The sequence below is a fragment of the Mucor velutinosus genome (assembly GCF_035048745.1).
Source record: "Mucor velutinosus strain NIH1002 chromosome Unknown tig00001544, whole genome shotgun sequence".
Classification (NCBI taxonomy): Eukaryota; Fungi; Mucoromycota; class Mucoromycetes; order Mucorales; family Mucoraceae; genus Mucor; species Mucor velutinosus.
The window spans coordinates 1,227,832-1,249,496 of NW_027041908.1; the positions used below are offsets into that span (position 1 = coordinate 1,227,832).

The 21,665-nt window shown below is 42.7% G+C and overlaps 6 protein-coding genes across 6 annotated transcripts; all 6 read left to right on the plus strand.

Annotated features, from left to right (window-relative positions):
• Positions 1-378: 378 nt before the first annotated feature.
• On the plus strand, positions 379-3,007 carry CBK1_2 (Serine/threonine-protein kinase; the record flags this gene model as incomplete). Its single annotated transcript, XM_064824997.1, has 6 exons — positions 379-383; positions 449-2,071; positions 2,160-2,379; positions 2,464-2,636; positions 2,692-2,810; positions 2,880-3,007. The coding sequence occupies 6 exons, from the start codon at positions 379-381 to the stop codon at positions 3,005-3,007; spliced, it is 2,268 nt and encodes a 755-aa protein (XP_064680374.1).
• A 969-nt stretch (positions 3,008-3,976) lies between these two features.
• On the plus strand, positions 3,977-10,127 carry ATC70_005714 (uncharacterized protein; the record flags this gene model as incomplete). The annotated part of the gene is made up of 6 exons (XM_064824998.1): positions 3,977-4,369; positions 4,492-4,873; positions 4,943-7,537; positions 7,596-9,476; positions 9,528-9,670; positions 9,726-10,127. The coding sequence occupies 6 exons, from the start codon at positions 3,977-3,979 to the stop codon at positions 10,125-10,127; spliced, it is 5,796 nt and encodes a 1,931-aa protein (XP_064680375.1).
• Positions 10,128-14,474: 4,347 nt separating this feature from the next.
• ATC70_005715 (uncharacterized protein) lies at positions 14,475-16,926 on the plus strand (the record flags this gene model as incomplete). The annotated part of the gene is made up of 8 exons (XM_064824999.1): positions 14,475-14,625; positions 14,682-14,906; positions 14,963-15,143; positions 15,209-15,236; positions 15,297-15,411; positions 15,466-15,969; positions 16,024-16,736; positions 16,792-16,926. 8 exons carry the CDS (start codon positions 14,475-14,477, stop codon positions 16,924-16,926), a joined length of 2,052 nt encoding a protein of 683 aa, XP_064680376.1.
• A 184-nt stretch (positions 16,927-17,110) lies between these two features.
• On the plus strand, positions 17,111-18,837 carry ATC70_005716 (uncharacterized protein; the record flags this gene model as incomplete). The annotated part of the gene is made up of 5 exons (XM_064825000.1): positions 17,111-17,560; positions 17,615-17,749; positions 17,799-18,599; positions 18,660-18,734; positions 18,793-18,837. 5 exons carry the CDS (start codon positions 17,111-17,113, stop codon positions 18,835-18,837), a joined length of 1,506 nt encoding a protein of 501 aa, XP_064680377.1.
• Positions 18,838-19,612: 775 nt separating this feature from the next.
• ATC70_005717 (uncharacterized protein) lies at positions 19,613-20,002 on the plus strand (the record flags this gene model as incomplete). Its single annotated transcript, XM_064825001.1, has 1 exon — positions 19,613-20,002. One exon carries the CDS (start codon positions 19,613-19,615, stop codon positions 20,000-20,002), a length of 390 nt encoding a protein of 129 aa, XP_064680378.1.
• Positions 20,003-20,315: 313 nt separating this feature from the next.
• ATC70_005718 (uncharacterized protein) lies at positions 20,316-20,657 on the plus strand (the record flags this gene model as incomplete). The annotated part of the gene is made up of 2 exons (XM_064825002.1): positions 20,316-20,384; positions 20,448-20,657. 2 exons carry the CDS (start codon positions 20,316-20,318, stop codon positions 20,655-20,657), a joined length of 279 nt encoding a protein of 92 aa, XP_064680379.1.
• Between the last annotated feature and the right edge of the window lie 1,008 nt (positions 20,658-21,665).

Consider the following 21,665-nt stretch of genomic DNA (forward strand, 5'->3'; position numbering starts at 1 on the left):
CTTTGGTGTTAATACTCATAAAAAATCTCTCTTTATTTGATTGGTTTTTCAGAATTATCAACAATAAACAAAGCATACATCGTTAGTTGGATAATGAGCCATGAGATAATGAGCCATCAAGTCGAGAGCCTGTCTATCAACGGCCAATCAATTGCATATTGGTCTACATTTGCAATCAAGAAGAAAAAAAAAGTGACTGCAGCAGCAAAAGTGGTGAACATTGCGATACACATAGCGCGCGTAAACTTACTGTTTTACCTTGCTTTCATTTCTCTCTCTCCCGTTTTCAACCCATTATATATCTCCTTTATATATTTCTAACAGAAAACAACCCACACTGCTACTTGTGCTCATATCAGAACTAAAAAAAGCCCCAAGATGAGGTAAGATGAGAGACACATCATCGGTTGGTTTCAACCCCATATTAAAATTGATTTGTTTGTCATAGTAAAAAATCTTCAAGAGCAAAGAAGGGAGACGGCAACGTCCCCAATTTCGTATTTAAACTGGGTGGAGACGCACCCTCTTCTCCATCATTCAATTTCTCTGGAAGTCAACCTGGAAGTCCTGCCGCAACATCCACAGGCGCCTTCAACTTTTCATCGAGTAATCCAGCAAGTCCAGTTACGACAGGCAGTTTCAATTTTGGAGGAGGAGCTAGTTCGCCAGCCACTACATCAACTCAACCGTTTGTATTTGGCGATCCTGCAGCCTCTTCACCTACGGCAAACAGTGCATTCAATTTCAATTCACCCAATACTTCTGCATCAGCATTGCCCGGCTTTGGATCACAAGTACCAGGAACCGCATCTCCCACTATCAAAAGACATGTGTCAGAGATCAACTCATTGACTGCACCACCAGATCGTTCAAGTTCTCTTAGACGTTCTGCTTCAGAAATCACATTTGGAGCATCCAGTAATCCATCTACGCCACCTGCTGCTGGTAATTCAGCATTCAGTTTTAGCACACCTGCTGCTCCTCCATCGACAGGCACACCTGCTTTCAACTTCAATGCACCTGCTGGCAGTTCCTCCACCACGACACCTGCTTTGAATATTGCACCCCTCAATACTCAAAATTCTGCAAACTCATTTGGATCATCATTGAGTGCAACTAGTCAAACTTCATCTGCTTCCGCTGTTCCAACTGCTCCCACTGTAACATTTGGATCATTTGGATCTCCCAGCACCGCGCCAAATGTCAGTGCTGCTGCTGCTCCTGCCTCTCCAGCCTCTGCATTCAGTTTCAATGCACCAAAGTCTACTACCGGCACCGCCGCACCTGCTACATCCGCATTTTCATTTGGAGGTACGCCGGGTACTGCATTCTCAGCTGCTGCTGCTGCTCCATCTACCACTGCTACTAGTAGTACCTCATCTCCCTTCAGCTTCAATAAGCCTGCGGGATCTACAACTGCATCTACTGACAAACCAGCTGCTCCAGTTATCTCTTTTGGCGCACCAGCAACTTCCACCTCAGCCACGCCTCAGACCTCTGCACCTGCTGCACCTGCTAGCTCTGGTTTTGGTGGATTTTCTTTTAATAAACCTGCCGAGACTCCCAAAGTATCAGCGGCTACAACTTCGGTATCTACTGCCACACCTACATTTACATTCAGCACACCTGCTAAAGCATCTGATGATAAGGGAAAGTCGGCTACAACTACACCATCTTTGACATTTGGATCCAACAAGCCAGCTACATCAGCCGCTGCACCATCCAGCACAGCATCTACATTTAGTTTCAGCAAACCTACACCGGATGCTACTTCTTCCTCTTCAACAACCACCGCAGCCACCACATCTACTGTGCCCACGCTTTCATTCGGTAATGATAAAGATAAAAAGGAGGAGGGTAAATCCACAGTGACCAGTAGCCCATTCAGCTTTAGTGCTCCTGCTACAACATCTGGCAGTACCACTACCGCGCCAGCCATCACTGTAGATCCTAGCAAACCCAATCCTTTTGCTTTTGAAAAAGTGTTGGATGATTTGGCCAAGATTGCTGCTCAACCACCTAGTCAGATGTACGCATCATTAATAACACCAGCATTGGCCGCCACAATACAGTAAGTGATAAATGGAGAATGGATCTATTTACATGCTCATGTTACTTTTTTCTTCTCTCCACACTCTTTCTCTTTAAACACTTTTTAGGCAAAACCAAGTAGTCAATCACACCAGCTTTCGCATTGATAACATCATGTCTACCACACGTTTTACAGAGCTCCCAGAGCAAGCACAAAAGGAATTAGATGAATTAGAAAAGTATATCAAGATGGAGAGTCAACGATGCGAGTATATTGGAAAACAAAAGATGCCTCAGCATTTAGACGCTATGGATAATGCTAGAAAGAACACCGAAATATTGTCACAGGTAAGTTTATTTTATTCAAGTGATACACCAGCAAGGGCTTACACACACACACACACACACACACACACACACACTTACATATAGCAATTGGATGCGCTCTCGAGTACACTCAAAGTCCGTATGGCGAATGTGGAAACCTTATATGATGCCGTCAAGGAGCAACTACGACACGCTAATGATGGCTGTGCTGTGTTGGAAGCATGCAAACATCCTGGAAACAATGCAAGATGGCTGTTTGGTTATTCTGAAGATGATGAGTAAGTATTTTCCTTGAAAGGCGATGGACAATGTGGACTCATGCTAGGGCTGTAGTTACTTTTCTCAATTAGCAAGACAATTAAATGGTAGAGTTGAAGAGTACAAGAGATGTATTTGGGAGGTTGAACGCACTGCTGAATCATGGACACAAAACAAGGTTCAATCACCTCAAGGTAAGAGAGAGAGAGAGAGAGACATTTGGGTTGATGGAAGGACTTGTATACTAATGGCCGCCTTGTTAGATATTGCCGTTATCATGCGTAACCAGAACAAAGCCTTTTTGGCCTTGTCAAATAAGGTTGCCTCATTGCATGAAACTGTCAATGCTGAAAAGAATTATTATTACCAATACTTGAAAATGTATTCCTAAATGTTTACGCTAATAAACACAATATAACACTGAGTATAACCTGGATTAATTGGCATCGGTTTGTGGCATTTGTAGAATGATTGGCTTACCATTTGTAATGGAGGGTATCACACTTGAGCAATGAATTTCAAAAGGCATATATGTAGACTGTATGGATCCATATACAGTACGTCAATGTCCGTGCTGTAGATGGGAGTACCAGGCAGAGGAGCAGTAACGTGGAATGATGAAGTTGAAATTTGTTCTACCAAATATCACGTTCTTTAATTAAACGACATACATTGGAAATGAGATCCATTACAAGGCAAACAACTGAAAAAGTCTAGGTAGTTTGTTTTGCATTAAAGACATGATTTCATGTAGTTTATCGCTATGCAAAAACAGTGCTCTTCCCCTTTTTAATTTTTTTTTTTTTTTTTTTTTTTTTGCCCTGTTCTCTCTTTGCTCCCTTGAAATCCCATTGAACTGATGAATGAATGTAGGGTTACCATATTGAGTGAGAGAAAGGGAAGCTAGATAGATTCTCTGTGATACAAGCAACCAATGTTGAGCTGAGTCACATCATCAGCAATCCTTTTATAATGGCAAAGAACGAGCTCTTTCTTTGTCTCTTTCTCTCATAAACATTTGAACCCCCCCCCCACCCCTTAATTTGAATATATTTAATTTGGAGTAATCCAATTGTTACCGTTATTCCACCTTTTTTTCTTCTTTCCATCCCTTTCTTTTTTGTGGCTCTTTTATACTTCTTGTGGTTTATTGTATTTTAGCAAGAAATAATAAGAAAAACAAAGGATTAAGAGATATTTTTTTTTATTATATGAAAACAGTCAATTGATTGACCTGTACAAAAAAAAAAAAAGTAGCATTGCTTTTTTCTACATTTACAAGAAACCAACCCACTTATATCCACACGTTCCTTTCAATTTTTATAAGCCCACATACCCTACTTGTCATCAATAATACACAATGAGCTCGCCTCCCCCCAAACAATCATTATCGTCCCCAACATCCGGCAATACGCCTCAGCCGGTATTGCCAACACCTTCCTCTTCGACATCTGTCTCACTAAGACAATTGAACCACAACAAGCAATCCCAAATGCGAAGAGAGCTAGAGCAGCAGCTGATAGAGAAGCAGAAGCAACTGCAGGAATCAAACAGCGGGATTGGAAAAAATGTGCTTGCGAGACAAGTGAGCCAGCTTCAAGATCGTTTGAAAGAGATGGATAACAACATCAGTCATGAGGAACTACAGCCCACATCCTCTGTTGATAGATTGAGATCGTTAGAAAGAGACCTGTCGTCTTACAGATCACATCCTCTGTCACCTGGTATATCATCCATCCGTAACAAAGAGAAGGTATCTACGCAAATAAGGAGATGTGGAACTCTCTCTTTCTTATTACTCGCCTGAGATCTCCTAAATTCTTACTGACCACCGTTCTCTTCTTTTCTTACCCCCCTTTTTTGTGTATTCTATAGTTACTGAACCAACGCTCTCCAACACACACTACCACTTCAGTAAACTCTACCGGCTTAGATCCTTTACCCAGTCCTACAACATCCACTCTTTTACCGCCTGCACATGGCCATGATTCTACCTCCATGCTGCCATTACCACCACCTCCTACAGGATCCACACCTACAAAACGCAGATCCAAGATACCGAATACAGACCGCAGAAACACCGATATTGAATTCGCTACAGAAATTGGTCAGGGGCTACTGTTAGAGGTGAGAAAGATGCAAGCACTGCTACAGGAGAAAGAGGAAAAGCTTCGTACTTTAGAGAATCAAAAAGCTGATCTTGAACGAACTGCTGAAGCCATGGCAAAGCAGATGCGTCAAAGAGAAGAGAATGAAGGTACGTAGAGAGAGAGAGAGAGAGAGTAATGCGGTAAATGGTGTTAATGTTTAACTCTTCTGTGCACAGAAAAACTAAAGGAAGAGACTTGGAATCTGGAGCTGGCAAAGCAAGAGCTGGTAGTCAGTGTCACTGACCTTCAGACGAACCTGACCAAAGCCAACGCCGAGCAAAACAAGCTAGCCAAGCAAGTCAATGAGCTGCGAACTGAAATTGAGCAACTGCGTGATAGAGAGGAAAAGCTGACTACGACTATTGACAAAATGAAGCAGCGCCACGAACAAGACATGTCGTCTTTACGTCGGCATGCAGCAGGCATCCAGCGAGAGAAATCTGACCAGTCCAAACAGATCGAAGCATTGACATCCGAACTCGCAATTGCCAAAGCACAATCACGTATTGGTAAGCATGCATCGATGGAAGCGGACGCTCATCTGCGTCGCAGTGATAAAGAGCAGACAGACAGCGATCAAGCCAAGAGCACATTGGCCGTAAGGAATGATTCGTCACCCTCCACCTCGCCGCCTTCCTCACCCAAGCAATCACCCACACGCAACCAAGCGATGGAAGTAGAAACACTCAAGACATCACTCGCACATGCACATCGTATCATCTCTGGTTTGAGATCCAATCTCCACAAGGAAAAGACCGAGAAATTTGAGTTCAAGAAGCTCTTGGCAGAGTCTCAGGAAACCATTGAGCAACTACAAAACGACCCTCGCATGTGGGTGGATGCAGGCCCCACACGAGGTGCCGGTGGTTCATCGTCCAACATGAGTGCTCGAGTGGAAGATGGTCAGTTTGGAGGTCGCAGATCACACAAAGCATCCACTTCGTCCGCATCCAAACGCAGAGGAAAGAAGACGCTTGATCCCAGACGCAGTAATAGCAACAAGCTGAGCAAATCGAGAAACACTGGTGACAACGATTCAGTGTATTCGTACACGTCCATGTCAGACAACGAGGACAGTGAACTGGATAGCTTTGATGAGAGCGATGCGGATGCCTTTAACAGTAACAGTAACCACAAGAACGGCAAGTCAACAAGTAAGAAAGCAGCAGCCATTGGATTTACACCATTGTCCTCAGAACTTTCTCAGAGTCAAGCACAAAAACCTGTAGCTATGGATGCTCAAGTCAATACAGACGAACTGGACGTACTGCCGCCATTAGCTACTGTCATTGATACAGACACTTCAACAGCGCCTCGATCTCTCAGTGATGAATTAGGCATGGCCATGTCCCGAACTCCATCGACTGCTGCTGCTGCTGCTACCAAAGAGCCCAGCATCACAGACTCTCTCAAGAATGTCACAGGTGGTATTGCTGCTGCTATTGGTATGGGCGCTCTACTTGACAACGACAAGAAGACAGGCATTGAAATCTCTACACAAACGGACGAGGAGCCAGCCAAGGCGATAACTTGCGAGATATCTACGCAAACAGAACAAGCGACATTGCACGATGTAACTCAAGCTGCTTTCAGTCTGGAGCCTGAGGACCCTGCCATCGCTCAAGCTGCTCTTGCTGCTGCTATTACTGAATCTCGTAAAGCTGCTTTGGAAAATGCTGTAGATCAACAAACACAAAGCGAACCCGAGGACCCTTCGATTGCTGAAGCTGCTCTTGCCGCTGCTACTGCTGCTGCAGTCTTGGCCTCTCGCAAGCAAGCACTTGAATCTGCTGTTGATCAAGAAACACAAAGTAAAGTGGAGGATCCTGCAATTGCTGAAGCTGCAATTACTGCTGCCATTGCTGCCTCTCGTCAACTTGCTTTCGAGTCTGCCGTCAGTCAAGAGACTCAATGTGATCCTGCTATTCAAGAAGCAATGGTTGCTGATGCCCTTGCCAATGCTCGCAAGACTGCTCTGGATTCTGCCATTGATCATGAAACTCAAAGCGATCCTGAAGATCCCTCTATTGCTGAAGCTGCCCTTGCTGCAGCCACTGCTGCTGCTGTATTAAACTCTCGTAAGCAAGCACTAGAGTCTGCCGTTGATCAAGAAATTCAATGTGATCCAGAGGATCCCTTCATTGCTGAGGCTGCTACTGCCTCTGCTATTGTCGCATCTCGTCAACATGCTTTAGAGTCTGCTGTCAGCCAAGAAACTCAATGTGATCCAGAAGACCCCTCCATTCAAGACGCTCTCATTGCCAATGCTCTCGCTGCATCTCGCAAATCTGCTTTGGAGTCTGCTATTGACCAGGAGATTCAATGTGATCCTGAGGATCCTGCTATTGCTGAAGCCGCTCTTGCTGCTGCTACTGCTGCTGCTACTGCTGCTGCAGTATTAGCCTCTCGTCAAGAAGCCCTTGCTTCTGCAGTTCATCAAGAGACACAAAGCGAGACCGAAGATCCATCGATTGCCGAGGCTGCCTTGGCCGCATCCAACGCCGCTGCTATTGCTGCTTCTCGCAAGGCTGCTCTCGAGGCTGCTATCAGTCAAGAAACGCAATCCGAAGCTGTTCCTGTAGTGGATCATGAAATTCAATGCGACCCTGTGGTAGGCACAGATTGTGGCGTGCAGAGTCAAGTGGATTCTGTGGATGCTTCTATCCAGTCTGAATTGGTGGAAACCAAAGATTCTGATGTGCAATATGAATCTATTGATACTGCCGATGCTAGTGTGCAGCATGAAGAGACAGATGAGAGTCGCGAATTAGGTATGTATATGGTTAGATACCATTGTGTAGCATGTTGAGTAACATAAAACTTCGATAGCTGCTGCTGCCATTGCAGCCAGTGCTTTGGCCGCAAAAGAATTAGCTGTCCAGCACCACAGCATTGGTACTCAAAGCGAAGACGTGCCTACATCAGATGAATCAACACAATGCGAGGTTGCTGCAGTCTTGGACCATGAAACACAATATGACGTCCCTGCTGGTATTGATCATAGTACGCAATCAACATTGGCTGAAACACTTGAGTGTGGCGTTCAAAGCGAGGCACCTCTCACTGTCGATGCGGATGTCCCAGTTCAACATGATCTTGCCGACACTAAGGATGCTCAAGTTCAGTACGAGACGCCTGATGTCTCTTCCAGCAAGGCTATCCTTCCTGTGCCTCTCGTGTTGGGTGGCCATGGAGATCAAGACAAGGAGGCATTGACCGTCCCTGCAGCTAGTACAGAGGAGGAGGACGAAGAATTCTTTGATGCCTCTGCAGATTCAAAGCCTTCAAGTCACAATACTATCAAGAACGCTGCTGTTTTCAACAATGCTGTACCAGCATCTCGTGCTATTAAATCAGATCAACCTGATTCTATTGCTGATGGGCAAACTCATGAGGAGAAGGATAGTCATAGTCTTCCCTTCGCTGCCGCTGCTGCCGCTCCTGCTGCTATTGCTACTTCAAGGTCCATCAACACAACTGATGCTAGTCCAAACAAGGCACCTGATGCCTCATATGACACTGCTTCCGAGCCCCGGCATGAAATTGTTCCTGAAAAGGTATTCACTAAAGCTGAAACGGATGCGCTTGTTGCCTCTGCTGTCGCCATGGCACTTGCCAATGCTGCTGCTTCTCAAAAGAGGGAGGAGCCCACTACCAAGATTCTGAATGTGGATGACGTGGAAGAGGAGGATTCCAAGCGACACACCTGTGACATGAGCCACAACAACAATAACAGCAACACCATTGCACCTAATCATGATGCCGATTCAGCCGTTGTATCTCATTCATCTGGTATTGTGTCTAGAGATGATGAAGAACCTATCAGCGAAGAGGACTACGGCAATGTTGTTGTTCATTTACCACGTGAAGAGGATACAATCACTTCATCGCCTTACCAGGACAAGCGTCAACAACAACGTGAATTAGAGGAGTTGGCTATTCTCAATCGTCATGATCAAGCTCCTCGCAGTGTTGGAAACGAATTTGAACACCATGCCTCCAAACCTCGTTCATTGGAACTATCCATGGGCCCAGTAATGACTTACGGAAAGGAACCAGTGGATGTGGCGAATGATGCTGCCACAGGTGCTGTAGCTGGTGCTGTAGCTGGTGCAATTGCTACTGGTGCCACACTCCATCATCATCATCAACAACAACAGGAGACAGACGAAGAGGATATCATGGACATTCCTGTGAGACCTGCCAATCCACCTCCTGCTGCACTGCTGTCAAGAGCTGCTCTTTCACCCACCTTCAATGAACGATCCATGTCCCCCGTATCAGTACCCAGTTCCAAGGGCAAAGCACCATATGACTCTTACTCTGGTCTCTCATCGCCCACAACCAACGACGACAACCAGCCTTCTTCTTCTCGCTTGGATTTGAACAAGAGAGGATCGGTCAGTGTATCAAGCCTATCGACCACCAACACCAACGAGCAACTTCAGTCCATGGCTTCATCTCAATACGACGCCAGTGGCCGTGGTAGCACAGGTGCAGGCACCACAGATCCCAACATGATCAACCTCATTACACAGACCATGATTGGTGACTGGATGTACAAGTACACAAGAAAAGCAGTGGGTGGTGGTCTATCTGAGAACAGACATCAACGTTATTTCTGGATTCATCCTTACACCAACACGTTGTATTGGTCCACTGCTGGTCCTGGTGGAAATGGCAATGGACATGAAGCCAAAGCCAAGTGTGGTAAGTTGCCGTGTTGCGATACGTGTGTCTTTGTCTAACACATCTGTCTAGCATTAATTGAAAATATCACAGCTGTGCCTGATTATACCTCAAATGCCAACGGTCTACCGAATGTCAGCCTTTTGATCCAAACCAGTCAGCGCCAACTCAAATTGACAGCACCAACCATGGAGAAACATGAGCGCTGGTTAGAGGTAAAGTGGATGTAGACCATAATCAGCTTGAGCAGGTTACTAACTCTATGCATAGTCTATTCAATACTTGATTGCTCGCAATGCCAATGGTTCCAATGCTGGACTTACGCTGCTCAATGATGCCAGCCGAAGAGGACCTGAAAACTCCATGAACAATAGGTCAGTATCCAGTGGCACAACAGGCTCACTGCTCAACAGACCTAGCTTCCGCCGCATCCATGACATATTCCAACAACCCTCCGTGTCCACTTCAGCACCTTCCATGGCTACTTCCACAGGAGATGATCACACCGATTTAGACGATGAAGAAGATGAAGTACTTGAGGATGTGCGCATGTGTTGCAATGGCAAACATCATGTCTCCAAGCTGGAAAAAGACCACACACATCGACACCAATATCGCAAACGCAAGAACCACCACGATAAAACCAGAAATACCATTCCAACTGTGGGCTAATCATACCTTTCAGCTTCCAACAAAAATACAATACATATACAACAATTCACATTAATCAAATCACGAGTACTGCAGCCTTCCTTTATACAGTTTCCGTGCACTATCAATTTCTCCCAATTTATTAGATCTTTTTCATCAAATTATCCGTATATCAGCTTCAACCATAGTTTGCTTCCATTTCTCTGTAATAGCTTTTTAGTTCTCCATTCATTACATGTAATTACATAACTAATAAACATGATACTCTTTTAAAAGAATATGCATTGGTACTTTTCCGAGAATAAAGCCTTGTATTGCCTACAATGACAGCGGCACTCTGGATGGCATTAAAGCAATCAATACTTTGAGATAACCATAGCCCAATGCTGTGCATTCATCCCCAACTAAAACTTCGAAATTCAAGAGCATTTATATCGATGGCATGTATGGTGTTAGCTGTTTCGAGCGGCTTTCTGTTTATACAGTGGTTTTAATGGAGAGTATGAAAGGCAATGATGTAGTAGGCAATGCAAGACTTTATGTATTATTATTGTGTTTATGAATCTATACAAGAAACGATGATAATGTATGAGAGTTTGTTTATTTTTGAATAGATGATAGGCAACTTGAATAGAATTTGGATTGATTTGATAGAGAGATGATGAGTAACACTGTTTTACAAGCCGAAAATATCGAGTACGTACCTGCAAAGTTGACTGAATGTTGTCTTTATAGTTCGAGGTGAGCGCGACCATCTTTTGCATGAACCACAACGTAAGAGGACCATGAAATTATGAGGGCATTGTATGAGAGAAGTCAATAGATAGTAGAGCACTTGATTTAGATGACCTAATATAAAATGGAAACAGAGTCTAGGAGTCTTGAAGAGGCAGTTTGTTATAGAGCCAGTTTGTTTATAGAGCCAGTTTGGCTTTTTGTAGAGGTAAGATAAAGGAGATGAGGGAAAACTTGTTCAAAACGAGGTTTTATTATATCTTTTTTCATCTTTGCTACATATAATTTTATTTCTGTTACCTTTTCTCAATAATATGCTTATGTAGAAACGCAAAGGATAGTACCATTCTAACGTTTGACATTTGCTCTATTTGGTCCGCTTCATTCGATGCTTGCAACTGTTTTCTTTCTTGAGCTATATTCATTTTATTGCCAAAAGCTCTTTTTCCACTTTCATCTGAAACGGATTTCCCCATCTCTTGCTGATTGTAATTAACAGACAGAATTTCACAGGCTCATTCTCATCAAAATGTGAATATGCCATTTGACTCTGAAGCAAGTGTAACTGATTGCTTGTTTAGGTAATCTTTTCTCTGGCTCTCCTTATTTCCCTCTCTCTCAGCATACGGTTTTCGATCCATTTATCTTGCTGTTTGCATCCACCATGAGTTGTCTATCTAATTGGACAATACGAGGTGATAACATTGGCTTATTCATCATTTATATCACTGCGGAACCAGTGCAATGATTTTTGTACCACAGATCATGCATTCAACACAAGACAAAGGTCTACACCTCTTAGAACAAGGTATCAGTAAGACTATCAAATGAAAACTGCTGCAATATATTCCATGGAGCAGAGCAAAATGGATTGTTTTTTTTTAGCCATTGCAAGTAACTTTGGGTCAAATATTGTACTCGCTGTCAATAGTACTAGTCAAGTGCTTATATTATAATACTTGTAGTTACATAGTGAGTTGCTTAGTCTTGAATACTCTACCTGCAACTTGTTGGTGATTTCATGCCAAAAGCATCGATTTCTTTAAAAATAACATACTTCATACCATACTCTTAAGAATTGTTCTCATTTGGAAGGTTTTCGGATCTTGCAAGATCAGAACAATTCAGGCGAAATCAAACTAGGTAGTTGCATGATTTAAGTTGGTCTTTACTTAAAATCAATTCACCCTAGCAGCCTCTCTAGCACATGGTTGCCTAACATGGCCGATCTTCAAACAGAATTAGCTGATCATTGCTTTCTAAAAGAGCATATTTATTGATTTCAGGTTTTGCGTGGACTCACCTGTCATTAGTAAGCCTTTGCCTCCAACTCCTCTTTTCCTCTTAAATTCAAGATGGTTGAATCTAATATTTGATCTTCAAGATAGCTTCATAACTACATTTTGTGCGTTTAATTCAGTATATAATTAGTTAATGGGCAAGCCTGTATTAAAAACATGCAGCTTTCAGTTGTCGTGGAGAAAGGTGGTTTATCTTCTTGACTAATCGAGCAAAATGTAAGAGCCGCTATTTCCATCGTTCTACGCCATGGATTAAGTAAACAAACACAACTCCAGAAACGTTAGCATTGATGCATGGGTTAAAGTTGCTTTCAATAATTGTATATATATATATACAAAAACATATATGATATTCTCGAGGCTCAAACTCAAAGTATTCTGCATTTCGCATTATAACTTGATTCTGGGACAGCGAATAAATCTATCAAGTATAAAGATGAGCATCAAAAGCAACAGAAAAGTAGTCAGATTAATCTATAGTACTTTTCAGCTCTCAACTTTCTCTTATTAACTTTACAAATATTGATTGTTTTCGTGATATAGGCATCGTCAATCTGGGCAGCCGCCACCACCAAAACGGAATTAAACGTCCGCTTAATTATTGCGTTCCATATTGGCCGAATTTTACTCTTATTCGACTCGATCAGTCTATTTTGCCAGATCCGACTATACAAATATGATGATCATTCTATGCCTCTGTAAGCTTTCTTGGAGTGCTTTTCGAGGTGCATTCAATGGTGCCAAGTAAGATAGATGTTTTGAATAAGCGTATTGAGTAATTTACCAAAACATGAAAAGAGGTTTCTGGTCAGAATGTCGAAATTTTACATATCAAAGTCCCACAAAGATGCTTCCAGGGGTTACGTTAGATCGATAGCAACGTTTTAATGTAATACATACCATAGTAAAAGTTTTCGTTTTGGATGCCAAAAACGCGATTGTTTGATTTTCGATGAAAATTATGAGGGGTACCTCATGCTTTTCGGTCGATTTTTGGCCAGGGTTTTTTTTTTGGTCCCCAAAAAGTTGAGCAAAGGTGCCAGAAAGTAACTGCCAGATGAGAGCAATTGTTTGGTGCTAATCTGACAATCTAAAACGGCCTTGAACGCGGGAAAACGCAGCTCAAATGCACTTAGTTTTTGCTGTATCAGGGACACCAAGGACTAAAAAGGGAAAAATACCAGTATGCTGCTTGCCCGTATATAAAGTAGCTACGTGTATATGGATATAGAGCATCACATAAGAACCAGATCCACAATAATATGAAGGATTTTCATGTGTAAGTGGAGAGACAATATGAAAGTAGCAGTATTTTGACAAGATACGCAAGGGCAATTGGTAGCGCGAGCTGCCAATGCGCAGGTTGATTCTTACCGAAGCGTAAACAGTCGTATAATTTAAAGTAAAGACCTTCAAATTAAACCAGATACGAAAACTAAGGGTCTATTCATTGGATCCTTGGCCAATCATCCCGATGGTGATTTTTATCTTCTTCATGTCCTTACGACTTGTATTTTTATCCTTATCTCTCGTCTCTTTGCTCATGAATCCCAGTTTCTGTACATCTTGGATTTGAATCCATGCAAATGCGATGGAAGTATGGCAACTTCCAGAACGAGTGGTAGGGTTGAAGAAAGTGACATTCAATTGGTTTCCACCATCTACAAGTGAGTATTGAGTTTATAGTGGCGATCCCGTACTACCATTGCTATTGCTAGTGGTGCTATCAGTCTATCACTGTTTCTGAATAATATTTTTGATGTGCATTGTCTGATCTTGTTCAAATAGCCTCATCAGATTGGGGCTATACCTAATGATTGCAAATAAAATCACGCTTCTCCAGCGTTTCATCCAAAGGCTCGATGCAAATTTCATCTACTGACACATGCATACACATATATATACAGAGCGTCTATATTTCTACATCATCTAATTTGCCTATACCATGAGAATTTTACTTGCAATGCTGCTTGCTCAGTTGCACGAGAATACGGACATCCGCAGATAATATCAACGACATGAAACGCCAATGAATATGAGCTCTATCACCGCCCTTTTGTCACCAACAAGTCGCATCACTGTATCTGAGAGCTGACAGCTGATTCTGATTTAGCCCAACGTGTGTTCTGTTTGGTCTTTCGCGATGCAGACACATTGCTTTGACATTTGTCCAACACCATCATGATATGATGAAAGTGACTTGTTGATTTAAAAGCCTGATGGCCGTGGAAGAAGCATGTCAAATTATCCCACGGTCTGAAATTAAGAAGGGGGAGGAACTTTTTCGAGATGTAGCAATACACTTTCTTCATCTTTTACATCTTTTTGATTTATGACCATGACCTCTGACGCTCCTACGCTTGTGCCTGAAAACGCATTGACTACTGACCCCAAATGCCTTTGGACACCTTCTCATCCAGAGAACACACACATGGAGAAATTCCGCCAGCTCATGCAATCCAAGTATCAAGATGAGAAACTGGGTATGAATTGCACCGAGTCAAATCAAAAAGCATCCCAGCTCATGTTTTTCGCATAGATAACTACAATGCACTCTGGAAATGGTCCGTTGAATACCCAGAAGTGTTCTGGTCTGAAGTGTGGGATTATACAAATGTCATTTCCTCCAGCAAGGGAAACCATGTTATCGATAAAGCCGAGCACTTGGATGCCATTCCTGAATGGTTCAAAGAGGCAAGACTCAATTTTGCCGAGAACTTGCTGTGGTGTAGACGTTCTGATAAAACTGCCATCGTTGCTACTGGTAAGAGTGCGAGACAAAGGTCATTGGAAGGTTGCAGCGCGCTAACATCCATCTAGGTGAAGGCCATGGCAAGCGCTTCATTAGCTATGAAGAGTTATATAACGACGTTCTCAAATTTGCTGAGGCTTTGAAGTCATTGGGTGTCAAAAAAGGCGATCGTGTTGCTGCTTATATTCCCAATTGTGCAGAGGCTATTATTGCCATGCTTGCCACCACCAGTTTGGGCGCTCTTTGGAGGTATGTATTGTATTGGAAGGCGTGTGTCTGTCTGGGAAATTAACCTCGACATTGTGATGCTACAGCTCTACTTCGCCCGATTTTGGCACTACAGTAAGTTGGAATAGGCGTCTTGGTCAACATCGTGGGAAAATTAACACTTGTTTCTCATAGGGTGTGCTTGATCGTTTTAGTCAGATCCAGCCCAAGGTGCTGATCTCTGTCAATGCTGTCATCTACAATGGTAAAACACTGAACCACATCCCCAAGTTGAAGACTGTTGTTGAAGGTAAGTTACTTGCATGCCATCCAAAGAGCCTTTTACTAAAATTAAAAAAAAAAGGCCTCCCATGTCTCGAAAAGGTCGTCTTGATCCCATTCGTTGGTGAACTAGAGGAGCCTGAGAAATACGAGATTCCTTCCTTGGTTTCTTGGTCCAACTTTTTAAAGACTGTGCCTTCCGACAAGTTGCCCACTGACATCCAATTCGAACAGCTGCCATTCAACCATCCTGCCTTTGTATTGTTCAGTTCAGGCACCACTGGTCTCCCTAAATGTATCGTTCATTCGGGTGCTGGTCTCTTGCTTCAGTTGAAAAAGGAACACATCATCCACGGTGATATGAATCCTGAAGATGTGTTCTTTTACTATACTACTACTGGCTGGATGATGTGGAACTGGTTGGTCGCTGGCCTCAGTGTGGGTGCTACAATCGTCCTCTGGGATGGAAGCCCTTTCAAGCCCTCTCCCATCTGTTTGTGGGAACTGACAGATGAGTTGAAGGTGACTCATTTCGGTACCTCTGCCAAATACATTCAATCGCTCCAAGAGGCCAAGGTGTATCCTAGTAAGTTGTGAAATTACGTCTCGATTGCAGCCATATACTAACTCGTGGATTCAGTGGATCTCTGCAAGCTGGATACTCTCAAGGCTGTTTACTCGACTGGATCTCCCTTGAAGCCCGAGAGTTTCGATTTCGTGTACGAGCACATCAAAAAGGACATCATGTTGGGTAGTATCACTGGTGGTACTGATATCTGCTCCTTGTTTGCTGGTCATAACGCTGCTCTGCCTGTCTATCGCGGTGAAATCCAATGTATTTGTTTGGGTATGAACATCCAAGCTTGGTCTGATGAAAACAAGCCAGTGTATGCCAGTGCTGCTGATCTTGTCTGTGTCACTGCCTTCCCTTGTATGCCAGTTTGTATGTACGGTGATGGTCCTGAAAGAACTAAGTACAAGAGCGCTTATTTCGACGTGTATCCTCACATCTGGTATCACGGTGATTTCGTCTGGATCAACCCCAACACGGGTGGTGTTGTGATGCTCGGTCGTTCTGACGGTACACTGAACCCCAATGGCGTTCGTTTTGGCAGTGCTGAAATTTACAATGTGGTGGATAAGTTCAACGTGGATGGCGGCATTGAGGATTCTTTGTGTGTCGGTCAAAAAATCAAGGGCGAGGATGATGAGCGTGTTGTGTTGTTCTTAAAGATGAAGGATGGCAGTGAATCCATCTCGGATGAGCTGGTCAAGAAGCTCAAGGTCACCATTCGTAGTGAATTGAGTCCTCGTCATGTACCTGCCTTTATTCTTGCTATTAAGGACATTCCTGTAAGTTTCAACTGAATACCATATAATGAGAATCATCAGCTTACATCGCATGTAGTACACTATCAACGGAAAGAAGGTGGAGGTTGCTGTCAAGAAGATCCTTGGCGGTCAAAAAGTCACTGCCACTGGTACTTTGAGCAATCCTGAGAGCCTTGATCACTATTACAATATTCCAGAGTTGGTTCAATAGTGTGTATATTAGACGTGTTAATTCGATAGAATAAAATAAGCATAAACTTCTTTGATGATTTTTTCGGGTGTGTGTCTGTGTCTGTGTCTGTGTCTGTGTCTGTGTTACTGCCCACTGTAAAAGAGGAGCTGCGCACCATCAGTTTTGATTGACGCCTTTCTTTCCCCCTTTTTCACTTTACAGCATGTCTCAAAGTTCACCCATCGCCCAAGAGCTTCGTCGAGGAAAGAGGCCGAGATCCACCATCCATATAACATCCTCCTTCTTGAGTGACTCTGGAGAAAGCACATGTTCTGCCTGCGAAAGAGAAATTGGCATGAGGAACAGCGACTGCATGACGTTCGACTTGACACCTTCAGACTACTTTCGCTTGGCATTGACCATCACAGACCCTACAGCACAACACTTACTACAAGACGACAATGAAGATTATACCACCAAATACCTGATCCAGAATGCTCGTCGACTGGCCGTGGATCAAGAATTCGCTTTAAATGTCATTTTGATGTTGCACCCGCTGTTGGCCAACTATTCTAAAGAAGGCGTATCAAAATTGATTCCTGTTGTGAAAAAGACGAGATTGCATAAAGCAAGGGAACTCAGATTCGTACAGGCATGTCTTGCAAATGTCCAGGTAAGCAGAGTGTGCGTGTTATAAAAAAAAAAGGCTTTAGCTGATATTCTGCAGTCTACGACATTTGAGCTCGTGCGTGAGCAGTTTGTGCAATGTGTGCGAGAATCAGTGGATTTGGGGAAAATTATAATGTCTGATGTGCGGTTTGCCAGGCTGCTTCCTTTGCTATGCTTCTTGAGGGACGTCAGTGTAAGTTGTGCAGTGTTGTTATCTCAAGGACTATGCTAACCATCTGCAGACTGGAGAGGCAGACCAAGTGATTGAAATAAGCCAGGATGATTCGCAGAGCCAAATGTCTCAACAACGAGTAGATGCTGAGAATTACCATGTCATCAGCGATAGCGATTACGACCAACCTGAATCCAGTGGGTCCGTCATCGACATCACACAAGAATCATATGGCTTTGTCATTGCGCCCTCCGTGCCCGATTACTCTTCCTACTATTCACCATCTTTAAATGGAGGAGACCAAGACCTCAGCGTCACTTTTGATTCGCAAGGTAGAGCCGTCGACCCATTTGCCACTAGACACAGCTCGCAGACACCAGATCGCAACATGTCTTGGTCCACAACACTAAACATTCCATCGCCTGTATCAAAGGGCTCATCCACCGCATCATTATCCATCATAGATCCTTCCTCCGAGGTATCGCGTTCCTCCTCATCACAAGCAGTATCATCCCAGCTAGCCATGCCATCACCTCAGCGTCCTGTTAACTTGCCAGCATCACAGCAGCCGCATCTCACAGATTACGAGGAACTTTCCACTGCCGAATTGAAAGCTAAACTAAAATCCTTTGGATTCAAGACAAGCAACAGCAGACTACAAATGATTCAGGACCTCAAAAACATTCAAATGTCAATCGACAGCCAGAGAAATTCACAGCAAACATCCAGCCAAAGCACACCTTTATTGCAGCCGATGCCAGAGCTGAATGGTAATAGTCAGGCGAGCTCTGTTGAGTCCAACAAGAGAATGGAGATCATTCAGCATTTGAAATCAAGACCAGAAATTTGGAAAAAAATCGCCATGTATAATGTAGGATCTGCAGAGTTATAAGTCTGAAGGGCGCAACTAACGAGTATGCTTGGTTTATAGACTGTTTCTATCGATGAATGCATGATTGGCATACGTTGCAAACGAGGTGAAATGAAGATGGTGCTAGACGAGTTTGTAAGTAGAGTTGGAAGCGTTGGTTGTAGTAGGTATTAACATTGGTACTTGACAATAGGCAGCAGCAAAAGGCAAAAACAAGCGATATCTTTTTCAAAAGTGAAATGGTTAAAGCTATTTTTACTCTATACGCTACAAAAGAAAACTGATTGATGTCTTGCTGTTGCTCTATTAAATAAAGTAGCGGTTTTCACAAACATGGTCGGATTTATAGTATCGTTTCTTGTTATATGATAGCGCCAATGTTCTCAAGTTTTCTATGGATGATGGACAATACATAGAAACGTGGCTCGCATCATAAATTTCTTTGGCTACAGAGCTCCAGCTTTTACACACGAGCAACACATTCGTCGGCCAGTGTTCGCCATCTCTGACCGTGTTGAAATAGCGAGTAAACATCTCTATCAAGGATTCTCGAGAAAACTAATCACAGGATTTACGGTTTATATTGGTAAAAAGGGAAGCTGAAAGAGACAGCTCAAGCGAAATTTTATTTAATTCAGGCTTTGTCACAAATGCTGCTTTGACAGTAATTAAAGCCATCCCTTCTGATTCAGGCACAAGATAAACTCAAAACAGACAAATGTTCAGCCTAAATATGCAATGTATCTTTGAGGTGATCTACAGCCATGACATACTGGCAGTTATTAACCTGTTAGCTTAGATACAACCCATCTTTCTCAGTATCTAGTCGAACTGGCCAAACGAAGCCATTGATAGATGCTGAAACAAGCGTGTTGGTAGCTCAACACAAGCTGCCATCACTCGCGACGTCACATCCATCATCAAGAGACAAGTATACAGCAAGGAATTAACTGTTACTATCATGCTCTTGCTCTTTTTTTCTTTCTTTTTCTTTTACTCTAAATAACCCCAGTATGTCTACAGATCAAGTATTTGATGTCGACAACGATGATTCTGACTTTACATCCAAGTCCAATGCTGACAGTAATGATGATGATGATGATGATGATGACAACTCTACTATGGGTACAATGAGCGATAGTGAGCTAGTGACACTCTACAAGGATCAATTAATCAATGTGCATGAACTATTGGGTTCTTCTGATGATGATGACACGGATGATGATAGAGAGGAGCGAGTAGCAAAGAAAGAACTAGTTGATCTCTACAAAGATCAATCAGTACCTATTCAAGAACTAGCACCCGTTTCCAATGTTGAAGCGCCGTACAATAGCAATATTTACAGCATTGCTAGAAAAGTATCGTTGGGGCCATATTTTATCAAATTCTGTATGTTTGATTAGTCAAAGTGTACGCATTGTTAACCTCACTCTGTGATAGCTGTTCCTGTTGCTGCTGCATTGGCATACGTAGAGCCGATTTTTAGACAAAGGTGAGTTTTGGATCTTTACATACACATCTGCCATCCCTGTTCATTCAGCTTTTTGCTTCCCCAACAGCCGTGATAATGGTTCCTGCGTTTATTTGAATACAACTGCAGTACTGGTGATGAAAACCTTATGCCTTGGTAATGCGTAGCTTGTAGCACTTTTCCTATATACATTTCCTTACAATGGACATTGTGCAGTTTTCATTCTATGTGCTCCAGTTACGCTTATGAATTACAGATACACGCTCAAGATTAATGCGCTGATGCATGATATTATTGTTGAGCTACAGACCAAGGTTTGTATCAGTGTAGCATTGGTCTACGCGTACAACCACTGACTGTCAGAGGGCCACGCACAGAGAGAGCGTCATGTCAAATATCCTCACGTTTACCCTTCTGCTGCTGTTTCCGCTACACATATCAGATCTACCATTGTCAATCCAACCCAATTATCCACATTTGAGGATTGGCAGTGTGTCTTAGAAAGACTAGATGCGCACCCTCTGCTTAGAAAGTCGATGAAAGAAGAAAAAGGTGATTTCATTGAATATTGGGAGATATTGATTTAGATGATACCTTACAAATAAAGTCAAATTTCGATCTTGCACCCTGCATCATTATATGAAAAATCTTTTCAAAAGACCTGTAGTAGTTGCAAATCTGTCTCTTCCAAGATGCCCCACGTCTGTTTCAGTGGAAGCGGTTTATATATAAGGACGTACTGCACACTAGCAATGTTACCAGCTACTCAAAAGTATGCAAAATACAGCGAAACTTGGATTCATTTGAGTCGCGTTTTCTTACGTTAAAAGCCGTTTTAGACCACGAGAGTTACACCAAACAATTGCTCTCACCTAGCACTTGTTTACTGACACCTTTACTCAACTTTTTTGGGACCAAAAAAAAACATGGACAAAAATCGACCAAAAAGCATGAGGTACCCTTCATGGCTTTCATTGAAAATCAAACGATTGCGTTTTTGACCCCCAAAATGAAAACTTTTACTATGGTTCATATTAATTCAAAATGTTTCTCCTGATCCAAAGCAACCTCTAAAACCACTTTTATGAAGTGTTCATATGCAAAATATGGCTATTTTCGCTAAAAACCTCATTTCAGTTTTTATTAGATTGCTCAATAAGTTCAGTCAAAATATTTATTACAATTAGCACCATTGGAAGCGCCTTGAAAAGTACTTCAAGAATGTATTAGGAAGCATATGGTGATTATCACAGTTTATATAGTCGAATATAACAGAATAGATTAAAGAAGTCGAAAAAAGACGAAATCTGTCCAATTTTGAACCGAAGAAAATAAACTGAGTTTGAATCAATTTTGGCGGTGGCATTGCTGCTGGCTGACCTAACTGCCTCTCTGTTAATGACAATGATGATTGCGATGCTGATTAAATGGGGATTATGGAATTGAAAGGACAATCGCTTAGCTTGAATACTTTTCTGGGAAGCTTTGCCTCATGAAAGTGTCTTTTGCAATGACACTATCTCAAAAAAGTCGCTGTAGATCTTACACAAATCCTGCATTTACTTATGACCAGCTTTATGTCGCCATCTTATTAA